This window comes from Pseudopipra pipra, chromosome 9 (assembly GCF_036250125.1).
Source record: "Pseudopipra pipra isolate bDixPip1 chromosome 9, bDixPip1.hap1, whole genome shotgun sequence".
Taxonomy (NCBI): Eukaryota; Metazoa; Chordata; class Aves; order Passeriformes; family Pipridae; genus Pseudopipra; species Pseudopipra pipra.
The window spans coordinates 17,828,537-17,843,658 of NC_087557.1; the positions used below are offsets into that span (position 1 = coordinate 17,828,537).

General features: G+C 43.1%; 1 protein-coding gene across 2 annotated transcripts in view; it reads left to right on the forward strand.

Annotated features, from left to right (window-relative positions):
- NEGR1 (neuronal growth regulator 1) overlaps positions 1 to 15,122 on the forward strand; it is a 233,956-nt gene that overhangs the window by 174,334 nt on the left and 44,500 nt on the right. The window contains exon 7 of one of the 2 annotated variants that reach the window (XM_064664871.1): positions 10,720 to 10,761. The exons of the other annotated variant lie outside the window; for it this stretch is intronic. Within the exon in view, the coding sequence (XP_064520941.1) occupies positions 10,720 to 10,761 (42 nt within the window). The remainder of the gene's footprint in view (positions 1 to 10,719; positions 10,762 to 15,122) is intronic. 2 annotated transcript variants of the gene reach the window in all.

The window sequence follows — 15,122 nt, forward strand, 5'->3', positions numbered from 1 at the left end:
TTATATGTTGAGATTTTGGCTGGATTTGTAATAATAAATTGAGTATAAAATCTTCCTCTTCTCTGGGCTTTTCCAAACCTTCAGTGAAAAGAGTTACCGTCAGATATTCCTTGTGATATCAGAACTATTCAGAGAGAAAGGCTTATGATGAATTTTTCAGAAACTTACTTTTTCCCCCAGTATATTATCACAGGTATTAAAGCTGATTTCTTGACTTTTAAACTTTCTGCTATGAAGCACCTACAACAATACCCTAAATTTTACTGTGGGGCTGTTACTGTATAGAGCTTTACTTATAGATTGGCCTGTAAAAAGATATTCATATTTTAGATTTAGATTTACTAATTTTATTCAAAAATAAAACACAAACTCGCGAACTGGATCATTTAAATCCTGTTAATTTATTCACTTAAAATTAGATTCCAAGAAAAAGAAGAAAATATTTAAATTACTGGGGATGTGAGCAGAAAAGGAACAAATCTCATGGAGTAACTGCACTGTAGGCCAAGGCATATCCTTATGTAGGAGCTTTAAGTTAGTCAATAAAATGTCCATCAGTACCAGCCCCTTTTCTTTGCTGATGCTGTTGCTTAGCTGTCCAGAGCGCTGCAAGAATATGGGAAAAGATCTGTCAGAAGGGAAAAATCAACTCCAGGGTCAGGATGCAACTATAGTTTCATAAAATAACAAAATGCTTTCCCTTGATGCAGATTTCTAAATTAGAATGCCATGTGAACAAAAGGACGAAAGTTGCCCCACACTGCTTGTCCCCATCCTGTCAGAATTGCAGTGTCCCCCACATCCAGCACACAGTGGTTCTCCTGCTCAAGAAATTTGGCAGCCAGACCATTTCTGTTTGTAAATGAAAGGCTGAATCTTGACCTTTCAGCGTTTACTCTCAAGCAGCACTTGCTGAAGCTGCTCCAGGGCTCTGTAAATATTGTTTCCTCACTGGCTGTGCAGCCTGAGCAGATCATTGTGGTCAGAACACGCCGTGTCAATGTGAGTGAGAAGGTGGTTCAGCTCCTCATGGTCTTTGTCAACAGCTGCTATAAAAAATACCCTGAAAGCTTGCACTGCTTTAAATACAATTCCCAGGCCAAGGACTGAAACTACTGCTCCCCAATTTACATGAAACTTTTGCCTGGGACTTTTCTTGGACATACAAATACTTCCTCTTAGCACATCTGCACCTCTGCTGTGGTGACAGGGTGGGAGAGTTTGGGGTGTTCAGCCTGGAGAAGAGAAGGCTCTGGAAAGATCTCAGAGCCCCTTCTGGTGCCTAAAGGGGCTCCAAGGAAGCTGGAGAGGGACTTTGGACAAGGGCTGGAGGGAAGGACAAGGAGGAATGGCTTACTGCTGCCAGAGGTCAAGTTAGATGGGATATTGGGAAGGAATTCTTCCTGTGAGGTTGGTGAGACCCTGGCACAGGGGCAAACAGTCAAAATTATTTTGGCAATTAAACTTGGTGAGTTTATTGAAGGGATTTGTCCTCAGTGTCACAGAGATGGACCAAAAGTCACAGGTCTTCTCCACACACAAAAAAAAAGTCCCAGAAGAGGTAGCTCTCACGTAAAATTCCTTTTCTGCTGTTTCAGAGAACACCTTATTGCAAAGCTGGACGCTCTCCAGGAGCTCCATGTCCCTCCTGTCATGAGAAGCCCAGAACCAGACACAGCACTCCACATGTGCCTCACAGGGCTGAGCAGAGGGGCAGGATAATGTGGTCCTTCTTAAGCTCTAACTCCATCTTAATTAATCTCCTTTTATGTGAATTGTAGACATTTTATGAATTTCACTGTGACATGGGCACATCTCACCATGTAATTTCTAGAGGCTTGTAATGATTCATTTGATAGGCATTGTCTGTGGATTTTGGTTCGTCAGGGATCAGCAGAGCTATAATTACACAGTAATTATTAAATAACTTACAAATTGCTGTGCCAGTGAAAGCAAATATCAGAGCAGTTGAAGAGCATCTTGTTCCTCTGGGCATATATTCTATACGTGCAAGGATGCAGGGATGGGCTGCTTGCTCTAAACATGGTGGTAATGCATAGATCAGGTACTAAAGTCTGTAAATGAGAATGAGACTTTTATCCTATGCCTGTATTCCCAGAGCTGCAAGCAGCAGGAGAAGGCTTTCACCCTACTAGAGCTTAACCTGGAGGGGTTGGGTCAGGAACCCAGGTTCTCTTGGTCAGGGGGAGCATCTTCATGGGCTGTCCCGAGGTGTAATGGACCCACCAGCACAGGTACCATCTGTTGGGCTATAAATCCACTATGGATGTTACCAGTTTGGTACCTGAAGATAGTCTGAAGTATTCCCAGACCTCTCCATGTGTCCAGTTTCTTGCTCTGTTGAAACTCAGGTAGATTCCACTGTTTTCTGATAAGTGGGGTGATGGCATCCCACTGCCAGAGGGCAGGGTTAGATGGGATATTGGAAGGAATTCCTCCCTGTGAGGGTGGTGAGGCCCTGGCACAGGTTGCCCAGAGAAGCTGTGGCTGCCCCATCCCTGGAAGTGTCCAAGGCAAGGTTGGATGGGGAGCAACCCGGTGTAGTGGAAGATGTCCCTGCCCATGTCAGGGGGTGGGACTGGATGAGCTTTAAGGTCCCTCCCAACCCAAACCAGTCTGGGATTCTCTGAGTTGCCTGTCCCACTGCTTCTGTTGTGACTTTTCCTGTGTCCCATGGGATGTGGGACTCCCAACCCCACATGCCTTCTCTGAGTTGTGAGAGGGGCCCAGGCAGAAAGGTGTCTCTTGTGTACCAGGACTTGCACCTTCACGGGTGTCTCCCTACTGCATCTCTAAAGGATATTTTGCCTTATTTACTTCCAGAAATACAGCGACAGTTGTGCAGATTTGAAGAATGACCTCTGAGAACAAGAATATAATTACTGGGAGTCAGAGCAGTGCTAATCATATGTTCCTGAGCAGCAGAAATGCTCACAGATTTCCAGAGCTGCATTATTCATGAGCTTCCTATTTATACATATGAATGAAAGACCAAACTCAAAGGACACAGACGACTTTGTCACTTTTCTTCATTGAGCTATGGTCTCAACAGCTGTAAAAATCATTAAAGCAGAAGTTTTCTCTGGAAAAGTCTGAAATAGGGAAAAAGGACCAGTGAGCAAATATTGTATATGCCTTATAATACTATAACTTGAACAACTAAGTAAAAACATTATTTTTCATGTGACTTTGATGATGTAGACATACTTCAAATGTTGATTGAAAATAGAAATTCAATGGATTTCTCAGCTTGTTTCCCATGGTTTTGTTGCCCAAGGCACAGAGAGCCCACGGGTGACATGGCACCTGGAAAGGGGCAGAGTCAGGACCAGCCTCCTCAGACCTTTGCCATCGAGCAAGGTCGTGTCCAGCCCTGGCAGCTGGTGGTCTGTCCTGGCTATTCCTTTGTCCGTTCTGCTATTTGGTTATGCAGCTCTGATGTGTAAACTTGGTGTAGAAGAACAGCAGGCTGGGAAGGGGTGATCAAGCCTTTAGAGATGACTTTCAGAAAACCTCTAAAATGTTCTTTTTTCTCTTCCATGAAACATTCCTTCTCTCTATTCATTTTAATTAAAAACATGCAATTTATTTTAGTCTCAGAGTGGTTTGTGTTGGGAGGGATCTCAAAGCTCATCCAGTCCCACCCCCTCCATGGGCAGGGACACCTTCCACTGGACGGGATTGCTCCAAGCCCTGTCCAGCCTGGCCTTGAACACTTCCAGGGATGGGGCAGCCACAACTACAGGCTTTTTCTTTTACAAGAGTCTCCATTGCTGGTTCTTCTGTGTGGCTGGATCATCCCTGGACACTGGGGTGCTCTTTGCTCTGCAGAGAGCTTGGGAGTCAGATAGTGTGGACCATGGCACATGCTTCCATGTATTGATGGATGGGCAAAGCACAACACACAAGCCAAAATGGGTGGTCAGGCAACACAGGGACAGCTTAGGGGGCAACAGGAAACTTTCAAAAGATTTTTCTTAACTGATGGTGGTTAAAACAATGGATTGCCTTTGCTTTTGGGCAGATAGTCAGGGGAAGGGAATGTCATAAATCACATCCTCAGTGGTGCTTTTCTGACACTCATTATAGGAGAGATATTGTAAACCAGGTGGAATGTTTCATAAACACAGGTCCTGACAGAGGCTGCAAATTGGTTGTGCCTTTTATTATCTTTTATTTTTGGTAATACTCGACAGTTTCTTGTAACTGGATACACAGCGTGGGGAGAAATGTTTTTGGATTTGATTTCAAACAAGCCCATTTGATGTTTCTTCTCAGAATGCGAAAGTGTTGTTTGAGGTTGTCTTTGTTTGCGGAAGTTATTGTTATATCGTTATATTTCATAAACTGCAACAAGTGTTCCTGGGAGGGAAACTGAGGGCGTTAGAAATCTGCATCTGAAAGGGCCTCAGTTTCTTTGGAAAAAATAATCCTTATGTGGCTCTATGTAGAGTAAGTTAGGTTCTTCATAAGCGGCAGCTCCAATCTCTGCTCCCTGTGAGCATTGACAGGACCCAAGAGAACAGCTGGAGCTGTGCCAGGGGAGGATTAGGTTGGATATCAGGAGAAGGTTCTTCCCTCAGAGAGTGGTCGAGCACTGAACAGGCTCCCCAGGGCAGTGGTCACAGCACCAAGGCTGACAGAGCTTGAGAAGTGTTTGGATGATACTCTCAGGGACAGGGTGGGATTTTTGGGGTGTCTTATGCAGAGACAGGGTTGGACTTGATGATCCTTGTGGGTCCCTTCCAGCTTGGGATATTCCATGAGGCTGTGTGTCCTGGACCCTTTGGATATGTGTGGTGCTCTGGAGGAAAGGCAGAGCTGCTCACTGCTACCACACGTCACCTTCATGTACTCAGACTACCCAAATCCATAGTTTCTTTGCAATTAATTAATTAATTCGTTTTGCTCTCCTGACACAAGTCACCCTTCACATGGCTGGATTTATATTCTCCTCCTGTAATTGCTTGGCAGCAGTTTCTTCAAGCACATGTTGTGTGGGGTGGCAGGAGGCTGAAAGTGCTGAGGGTCCTTCTGAAATCTGTAAAGATTTCACTAGTCATGTTTATTTTTCAAATCTGAAAAAATTCACTATTAATTTATTAATTTTTTTTTTGCAATTTGTTGCACTGTTTCATTTTTTAATAGTTTAGTGTTTGTAAATACAAGTGCAAAGATGAGACCTCAAATTAGTGGATATGTTTTTGTGGTACTCAAAAAGTAGCCTGTAAATGAATGGGTACTTTTGCCAAAATCCCTTTGCTGAGGAAAAAATTCCCTGATTTATTCAAAATACAGGCAGTCCTGTAAAAGGTAAAGCCTTGAGCATATATCAATGTCTTAGAAATGGGAAATTGTTGGGAGAGTGGGGATGGAAACTGCAAACTCTTCCTGCCAAGAAAATCAAATGTGTGACCTTTAATTAAATATTATTTTGAATATTTTTAATGGAAATATAGATTTGCCTGTTGGTGGTTCACACACATACACACACCACCAACAACCCCCACAATTAAATTAAATTAAAGTCAATTTTTTTCACACTCTAAAATAGTTCATCCTACATAAAACATGATGGTTCATCCTGGAACTTATTAAAAATAAATAAATAAATCAGTCTTTAGGAGACTCTGGAGTTAAAACAATATGTTTAGTACTTCTTTGCTTTTCACAGGAAAATCAAATTCCATTAGAATTTAAGTAAACCTCAAGTCTGGACTCCATAGAACTGACTTTTAGTGAGGGCTCTTAAAAATTACCTTCCATTGGACTTTTTTCACAAGAGGACAAAAAAAGGTGTCAATAATGTGGTTTTCTACAGGCTAAAAGATATTTGAATATTTATTGAAAACCTGCTGTCAAGCAAAAGCAAACAGCTGCAGGTGGAGAGGGAGGATTGCCCAAGGAGGGAGGAAACTCCCCGTCAATTTCAGACCTCAAAATTCAAGCTAGGAATTACTATTTTTTAATGTCTCACAGGCATTGAGCTATTAAATATTTATCATCCTGTAATAAAAAAATAAACCATTTAAATAAAATAAACCATTACCAGGCAATTAAGGTGTAATAACTCAAACCTGTAGAAGAGCACTAATTGTAATTGCAAAATATTAAGGGTGAGGGAAAGACACAGAATAAATTAAGGTCACGTCTCTGCCCAATCCACTTAGTTTGCACCCTAAAGATTTTTTATTAAATATGTTTTTCCATTTGCCATGGTTCTCAAACAGGCTCTGGCTTCACTGGACTTAAAGACCTGTATTTCACAATAAATCATTAATCTTTAACAAAGCTGATGAAGCCTGGGGGAGATTAGCTTAAATAAGCCCAGTTAATTATCAAAGGTCATACATGGAAAGAGTTATGTGAGTTTTTTTAATTAACTAATGAGTTGGTATTTAACTGCCAGTTGTGTGTTGGTCCAGTTATTGATTCCTCCAATACATGGGAAGGCGAAATATCAAAGTCAAACAATTTTACTGGTCCAGGCTGGAATGAAAGAAGCTTTTTGTATTCCCCTGTTGTGAATTGTTCTCCTTATGATGGTCTCAACAATCCCACCAATGCTCCTTGTTGTCCAAATGCTCCCTGAGCTCTGTCAGCCTTGGTGCTGTGACCACTGCCCTTGGGAGCCTGTTCAGTGCCCAGCCACCCTTTGGGGGAAGAACCTTTTCCTGATATCCAACCAAAACCTGCCCTGACAGATCCCTGAAGAATATCAGGGGCTAATGGCACAAGGGCTACAGAAAACAATTAAAATTGCTTTTTGTTCCCCAAACCAGAATTGGAGTGCGGCACATGGCTTTACTCATAATAAAGCATATTTTTTCATTTTTAAAAACCTCTATCCCCCTAGCAGTATTAATTGCACCAAACCCAACAGTTTCATTTTGGACCAGCTGCGAGGTGATTAAATAAGGTACCATTGTAACAAAAAAATTGGGTTCCTGGCTTTAACTCAAGCCTTGTTCTGTCACAGTCCCAGCAAGGGGCTGGTGCTGAGCTCGAGCTGAGAGGGGCTCCAAAAAACTGAAAAAGATCATTGTCTCTGTTGGTGTTTGAGATGAAAAGACATGAGAACTCTCCAGTGTGCATTCCGGGGGCAGCTCCATGTCCATGCTGAGTGCTATGGGCTGGGAGCTGGGAGAGGAGGTAGCTGGGGTTGGATGGTTTTTTTCTGGGAGTCAGACACTCTTCTGGCTGGTTTGTTCAGGCTTAGCCTGAAACGAAGAGTTGTTTACTGTTGCTGAGTTTTCCGTGATCTCTTGGGTATAAAAAAGCTCATTTTGCTCTGAAGAGGCTGGGCCTGGGAGGACACCTGGGCATTGGATCTAATCCCCTCACACTGCAGGCTGCTCCCTGCAGAATTCCTTCCCTCAGTTAATGGGATTTTCTCCTGAAGGAGTTGGTTTTCCTTTCCTGAGGTCCAGTGAGGAGCAGTGTGAGAACAGCAAGGCTGGAAAGCTGCAGCCCCACACTGCATTTCTGAACTCATCCACCCTCAGTTTGTACCCTCTGCTCATGCAAACAGGGGCTCATGAATTGCTCTGTTCCATAATCATATACAGGGACATTTTCTAGGCAAATAATTACAAGTAATTGGCCTCTAGTAAACTGATAGCCAGTTTTATTTACCTGCTTATTTTTACCTGCCTATATCCTTTAATAGCTCATATTTTCTGAGGCCCTGGATGCCATGAAGCTATAGCTGTAGGTCTTGCCCTCCTGGAACACGTCTGTAATTCTCAATCCTGTTGCCCCTGCTGTCCTCCCTTCCCCATGAATTTACTGTTGTTTTGACAATTTTATGTGCAAACATATTTAAATCCCTCTGACCTCGGCCTCCTGAGCTGATTGAATTTTGCTTTAACTCTGCTCTGGCATTTTCCGTTTCCATGTTGTTATGCAGAACTTCAGCCTTTAAGCTTGTGCTAAAACTGAGACAAAAATATTTTTAGGTCCTGCTTAATTTCTTTGTGAGCAGAAGGGCTCCCATTTTTCTGAGGTATCTCAACCCTTCATGTTATGGTTTAGTGGGAATAGTGGCATTCAGGATGATCTTGGAGGTCTTTTCCAGCCTCAAATATTCCATGATCTCTGGGGTCAGGGAATGTATGCTGTGGCTTCCTTTCCAAGATGCTGTTCTGGTTTTCCCAGGCATTGCTTCTTTACAGCCAATTCCTTTTGCTCCCTGCAATTTGCCTCCTTTTGCTGTGGAGCCTTTCATGGAGTGGTTTCCCATTTTATTAAGAGCTTTTCTCTGCCAGCTATTTTCTGCCTGGGATCAGAAAGGAATTTCTAGATACCATCTCTTCCCTTTGGTGAAAGGCAGCATTAAATGTCCTTGACATCAAACCTCACCTCCCCTGCCCAGGTGTCTTTAGGAGCTTATATTCTCCAAAGGTTTCCCTTTTGAGGATTAGAGCTGCAGTTACAAATCTGGGGGGCTTATTCTTCCACTTCATTTAAACTCACTCAGCCGCTGACTCTCAGGTCATCTCCAGCGCTCAGATCCAGCACACACACACCACCAACAACCAAAACCGATTTTGAAGAGAACATGGCATTTTGCCTTTTCCCATGACAATGGGGTGGAGATTCCTGCATACATTTCTCCTGGGAATGGGATTACACTAGGGCCTGTAAGTGCATTTCTCTGTTGCACCAGGGCAGGTTTAAATTAGATACTAGGGAAAATTTATTCACTAAATTTCTTCACTGGAAGAAATTTAGGCCAGATATGGATGGAAATCTCCTGTTCTCCATGTATGTGTAGCAGCCAGGAATGCCATACCAGTATCCCTATGCCCAGGATGTTCTTGTTTCTATCTCTTTGGTCCCAGCCTGAATTAAAGCTCTGCTTTAAACTGAGGAGATGGTTTTGGTTCACACCTGCCTCCCCAGAATAGACAACTCTGGAGATAACACAAGGTCCTGCACACAGACAGCCCCAAGTCTGTCAAGGGCAAACCAGGAGCTGCTGTGAACACGTTGCTGTTCCTCTGCTTTATAAAATCCCAAAAGTTCAGCTCAAGGAGAATTCTCCACTGGAGTCACAAAAGTGGCACAGAATATCATGGTTTTCCATTATACTTGCAGATTTTTTTTCCACAATCACCCCTGAAAATCTGAGCAGTGCTGATACTGTAGGACTGGGGTCCCAGGAAAATGAAGTAGAGCCAGTCCCACTCTTCCCCACACATCCCTGCCTCCCAGTGTTGCTAAGAAGTCATTAATATATTTTCATTTTAATGAACCAGCCGAGCGTGCTTATAGAAAACCAGCTGGTTTTGTTTTCTCTCTACAGACCTGAACATTTTCATGAATAAAGATTTGCAAAGAGTTTTAGAACTTGAAACTAGAAATAGATCCGTCTCACCAATTCCTTGATCTAATAATATATTTAAAAATGAGATTTTTTGCAAGAATAATACATGGATATTACCACCTTCACTTCCAGCCTCAATGATGCCATGAATATGTGACTTTATGCCACCTTAAGCACCTATAATTAAGTCTAGATCCAAAGAGGCACGATCGTAGTACAATCCCTGCTGGTTTGGGAATGGTATTTTGCTTTTTAATGAAATACTGTACTTAGTGAGTATGTTAATTTATTTGATAGTTGCAAAGAATGGTGTTATTCTGCAAAAAGAGGAACTTTTGCCTTTGTAAAAAGCCATAGTCACAACTTTTTATTTGGGAAAATATTTGTCTGTTATTCCATTGGACTCACTTTTGCATCATATTAACCTGAAAAGTAATTGTAAGGGGAAAAAACCCCTCAAATTTGGCCAAGAGCGGTATGTGTGCTCAGCTATTCCCTGCACAGCCCTGTAGTCAACTTGCTCACATTTTTTTTTCATTAGTTTCTTGTTATAGCCAAGATATGGTCAATGATCTTTTGAGCTTGGTAATTTTGTTAAACCTTTTTTATGAAGAGTATTGAATTGCTGCATTGAGATGGGAGTTTGCTTCCGTGCAAGATTAATTGGGACTGGTATTTCATTTTGCATAGCACTATTCAAAGCTAATGAAAAGGCCCAGAATAATGAATTCTGAAGTCAAATTATAATGAAAAGCCACAGGTGATTGTTTCATTAGGCTGGATGCAGGAGAGCTGTGTCTTCTCTTAACTTTGCCTGTTGTTTGCATTGGTTGCCCCGGGGGAAGTAAACAACTTCCAAATGGGTTTGATGTTTCTGAGAAATGTTTTCTTCTGGAAAGACTTCAGTAATTAAAAAGATGTGCCTTCTTAAAAGTTCACTGAAGCACAAAACTATTGCTTTAAAACATTCTTTGTTCAAAATTGTTACCTTGACTTATATTCATGGGAGGAAATTGCCTTTGATGAAGTGAGCAAACTGTTTTTTCCAGCCAGGTTTTAGGACCTCCCAGGAGAAATGGTTTGGAGCTCGAGAACTCCAAGGGCAAAAATATTTGCATATGGGGAGTGTGATGGTCCTGGTGCTGTTCACACAAGGTAGCTGGGCAAAGAGCAGCCCTGCTGTAGTTCATAGGCACAGGAGTCTGGTCGCCTGCAGGCTTGTCAGGGGCCGGTGGTGCCCAGCCCAACCTGGAAATAAAACTGTGCTGTCTGTTGCATGACTGTTTGCTGTCTCATTCTGTATTTGTCTTCCATGTGTGATTAACTCCCAAATGTTCTCTTTTTTTTTTTTTCCTTTTCCCTTTTTGTAGAAATTATTGAGCCTACTACCTCTAGTGCTGTCTCAAGCCCAGGTCAGTATCCACACACATTCCCACAGGATGTTGGGTACTCCTGAGGGACTCATCCCAATGCATTGCCATGTCAGTGACCGGAGCTGGTTACGGGCAGCTTGTTGTGGTAGTGCTGGACTGTCTCCTTCTGTCTTTGTGCTGTCATTGGTGTGTCTTCCCTCCAGGCTTCATTTCTTGTCCTCTTCTCTCCCGTTCTGAGCAGACCCCTCCCGCATCTCTGTTCCTGCCATTCGGTCTCTCCTGGCTAACGCCGCGCGGGCGATTCTGTGCTCTTGTGATGACCTGGCTCTTCCTGACTCTCCCCTGGTGTTGCTGTAAACATGAATGTTGGGTTGAGGCTGACAAATTTCTTGCTATCTCATCACTGAGTGACTTGTAGGATGGATCCAAGGGCCTGTTGTGAGCTCCTTCCCATTTACAGTGCCAGAAGGTGTTCATGGAGAGCTGAAACACCTGCCCTTGTGCTTGGCAGGTGGTTGACTGTTCACAGTACATTCCGATGTCCTTGGGGATTTCCTGTTGCTGCTCCTCAACAGGACACTCTCAGTGGAGCTTGTCTCAGAATCACAGACTGGTTTGGACTCAGAGGGACCTCAAAGTCCATCCAGTCCCACCCCCTGCCCCAGGCAGGGACACTTTCCACTAGACCAGATTGCTCCAAGCCCTATCCAACCTGGCCTCGGACACTTCTAGGCATGGGGCAGCCACAGCTTCTCTGGGCAACCTGTGCCAGGGCCTCACCACCTTCACAGGGAAGAATTTCTTCCCAATATCCCTCTAGCCCTGCCCTCTGGCAGTGGGAACCCATTCCCCCTTGTCCTGTCTTTCCAGGCCCTTATACAGAGTCCTTCTCCATTTCCCTTGGAGCCCCTTTAGGCACTGGAACAGGCTCTAAGATCTCCCCAGAGCCTTCTCCAGGTGAACACCTCCAGCTCTCGCAGTCTGTCTCCAGAGCAGAGGGGCTCCAGCCCTCTGAGCATCTCTGTGGTCTCTTCTGGACTCAATCAGCCCAGCACAGGGTGTTGAACAGGAGCTGCCCAGCCCAGAGCTGGGTAAAAGATGTTTTCAGATCAGGTCAGCCTGTAACAAGGTTCCCACATGCTTCTCAAAGGGTTTGGGAGGGGCAGGCAGGAGTCTTACATACCATGGTCCAGCTTCTGTTGATCCACGTTAAACAGTTTCCCCGTGGTGCAGTTACAGTGTCAGACCCAGCAGGTTGATATGATTTCCATGTGCATGATGTAGTAAGATGTGCAGTCTCAGGTCTCCTCCAAGTAGGAGTCTGGGAAGCCAGATCAGGATTATCTGGGAGACAAACACGAGGAAAATTTTCCTCTGGCAAAACCTTCACCTAAACTGTAATTTTATTTCCAAATTGAGATAAAATGATTGGAAAGAGTGCACCAGAAAGGCACAACAATTGAGGTGATCGACTCATCAGTTAAAAAAAGCAGATTAAACCAAGAGTTGCAGGCAGCAGGAGGTTCCAACAGCTTCAGACTTACAGGAGTAGCTAGACAAGTGAATAAATCTTTGTAGATTTTAATTAAAGGCTTAGGAAGGGCAATCCCTGGTGTCCTCTGTGGGGACACTCGGGGCACAGAGGTGTTGCCTCTCTGCCTTCTCCTGTGCCCTGAACAGCCCTGAGCTCCCTAAAGCACAGTGTCCTTTATGTGCAGGGAATCTCCCGTGGCTGACCACAAACAGCAGTAGAACCCTGAGCAATGTAGGACCGCCCCATTGCCAACCCAACAGCAGGAGGGGAGGAATGGACTTCACTGCAAAAAGCTGATAGTGCTTGCAATGAAAGCCCCTTTCCTTGTGATTTTCCATGGTTTGCTTTGGACTCCCAAGCAGTTGAAAATAAGCTAAGGAATTATTTTTAGAGTTAACAGAAGCTGAGAAGAAGAAAAGAGTCATTGATATGTCAATCGTGCAAAGTGGTGATAGGAGACCTCAGTCTGTGTGTTAACACTGGGGTTTTTAATTCCTTAAAAAGTCCCTATAGCCTGATCTTATTCCAAGCTTTGTTCAGAGAGTGATGGTTTCTGCTGTATGGCTCTGGTTGGAATGCTCTCTAGTAACATTTTGGGGTTTAATTTCCATAAGTAAAAACTACAACAAAGAGCACAGCTTTTCTCACTTTAAAACAATGATGTTCAAGTAACACAGTTTTGAGGTGTGTTTGAATTCTTGCTGCTGTAGAAATTTTTGATGAATGAGCAAAATCATATGTATTTTTGGGAGCAGGGTGAAGATGGGGGAATGGAAATGAATAACATCCTTTTATAGTGATCTCTGTCTTAATTCTGAGGGCACAGTCCTAAATACAGAGGTATTTTGCCATATACAATATAAAATTGAAAATATGAAAATATTTGAATGCAACAGAGGGAAAATTTAGAAGCTGTTAAAGTTGTAATAGTTTTGAAGCCACATGAGCTAGTCCAACTTTAAATGACCGAGGGAAGGACTCTGAGATCAGTTTGCAGTTGAAAGATATCTGTACCACTGAAAGACAACAGAAGGGGTGGGATTTTTCAAAGGAAGTTCTCCAAATGGTTGAAAATTTAGGATTGAGTCCTTCTTCCTGGAACTTAGCTCTGGTATCAGCAGTGGCATTGCCACTGAACTGTTCTATTGGCATTGCATAATGAAATAACACTATCATAGTCCCTCTACTTGGCTAACTTTTAGCTGGTAAATAGCTGGGTAATACCATCACTATTGCTACCAACTTCTACAGCTGCAGAGGCAATTCAGAAGTTTCCAGTGTCAGAAACAGAGTCCCTCGTGTGCTGCAGCATTAGGCAGGAGGTTGGGGTGGGAAATGGGGACAGAAAACCCCAGTTATTCATCTGTAGCTGCTTTCAACAGTAAAATATGACAGTAAAACAAGATTTATCCTAGAGTCCTAGACTGGTTTGTGTTGAAAGGGACCTTAAAGATCATCTTGTTCCAACCCCTGCCATGGGCAGGGACAAAATTTCTGGCTTTGTTTAAGTCATCTCAGGAGGTTTTAGCCACAGAGCTTGTTGGATCACTGTCTGTCTGTCCTGCTTCCCTCCTGCAGGAACACAAAATGTGGATAATCTGTAGGAAATCGTTTTTGTCTTGTATCTTGCATTAGTCAGAACACAGATCATCAGCCTCCCCCCTGCTTAATCAAGGCTTTGCAGCTAATTGGTTAATTACCACCATCCTTTACCACTTCAGTGCAGCTCCACTGGATGTTTTTCCTGCAGAAGGTTTTGGTGCTGGAAGGACACAGATCCTTTGTAGGGTTTCAACATGGAGCCAAAGGTTTTGAAAACACCCCAAACAGAGTCAACATTTAACTGCAGGTAGAGGAGGGAGAGTTGCAGGTCAAGGATCTCCCAGAAATCAAAGTAAACGACTGACAGGCTGTTCAACATCACTTGTTGAATTTTCCAGGATCTTTCTCAAAGCCCAAACTAGGAGGTTACTTTTTGTAGGAACTGAGGAATCTGTAGGAATCCCAAAGGTCTTTAAGGATCCCTCACAGTTCCAAGTAGGAGACAAACCATCTCAGACATAATTTGCAAACCTACCCAGTGTTTGAGGACCTGGTGATACATTTATGCATTTCTCTGCTGGAGCCCTTTTTTTTACATTTGGGGATTTACTTTCCTAATTTGAAGTGGCAATGCTTAAAACATGTAGAATTAGCTACAAAAAGTTAAAAAAATTAAGGCCAGGGTTGGTATCTATTTTGTCAGGCAGCACCAGGAGCTGGAGGTACTTACAAACGTCTCCTCCTTCAGTGTAATTAGTTCACAGGTGGTGTCTTGAAAAGCCTTTGAAGATGCTGCTGAATTCTTAACGCTGACTAAACAAGTAACTGTGACAGGTCACAGAGAATAATTGAGGAATCTTCTTTAATTAATGATTTCACATCTGATGAGGCACTATTATAAAAATTGGAGTTGGAGGGAGAAGGACCTTAAGTTATTTAATTTTCTCAGGAACAAAAGCGTGTGTTTAAATGAGCACTCGGGCAGGATGGACAACTCCTTGAACTTCAGTGGCTTGTCCCTGATCTGCCTTTCTGCATATCTAATATATTTAATAGGCCAGAATACCAAATCACACCTAATTTCAAGCAGGCTCTATTTGTCTCATGGGAAGCTTTCAGACCAGCTTTTTTTTTCTCTTCTTGTGCAGTTGCAAATCCCATTTTAATCAATAAATGATTTGCACACGGAATATCTACAGGGCTGGACTCTGAATCTCAGAATTTGTGGTGTTCTTTCTTGCCATTAACTTTGTCTTTGTACCTTCAAATGGAGATTTTTGCACATGGGCAGGAGAGCCATTGGTGCAGCAAACCCTGGACTGGG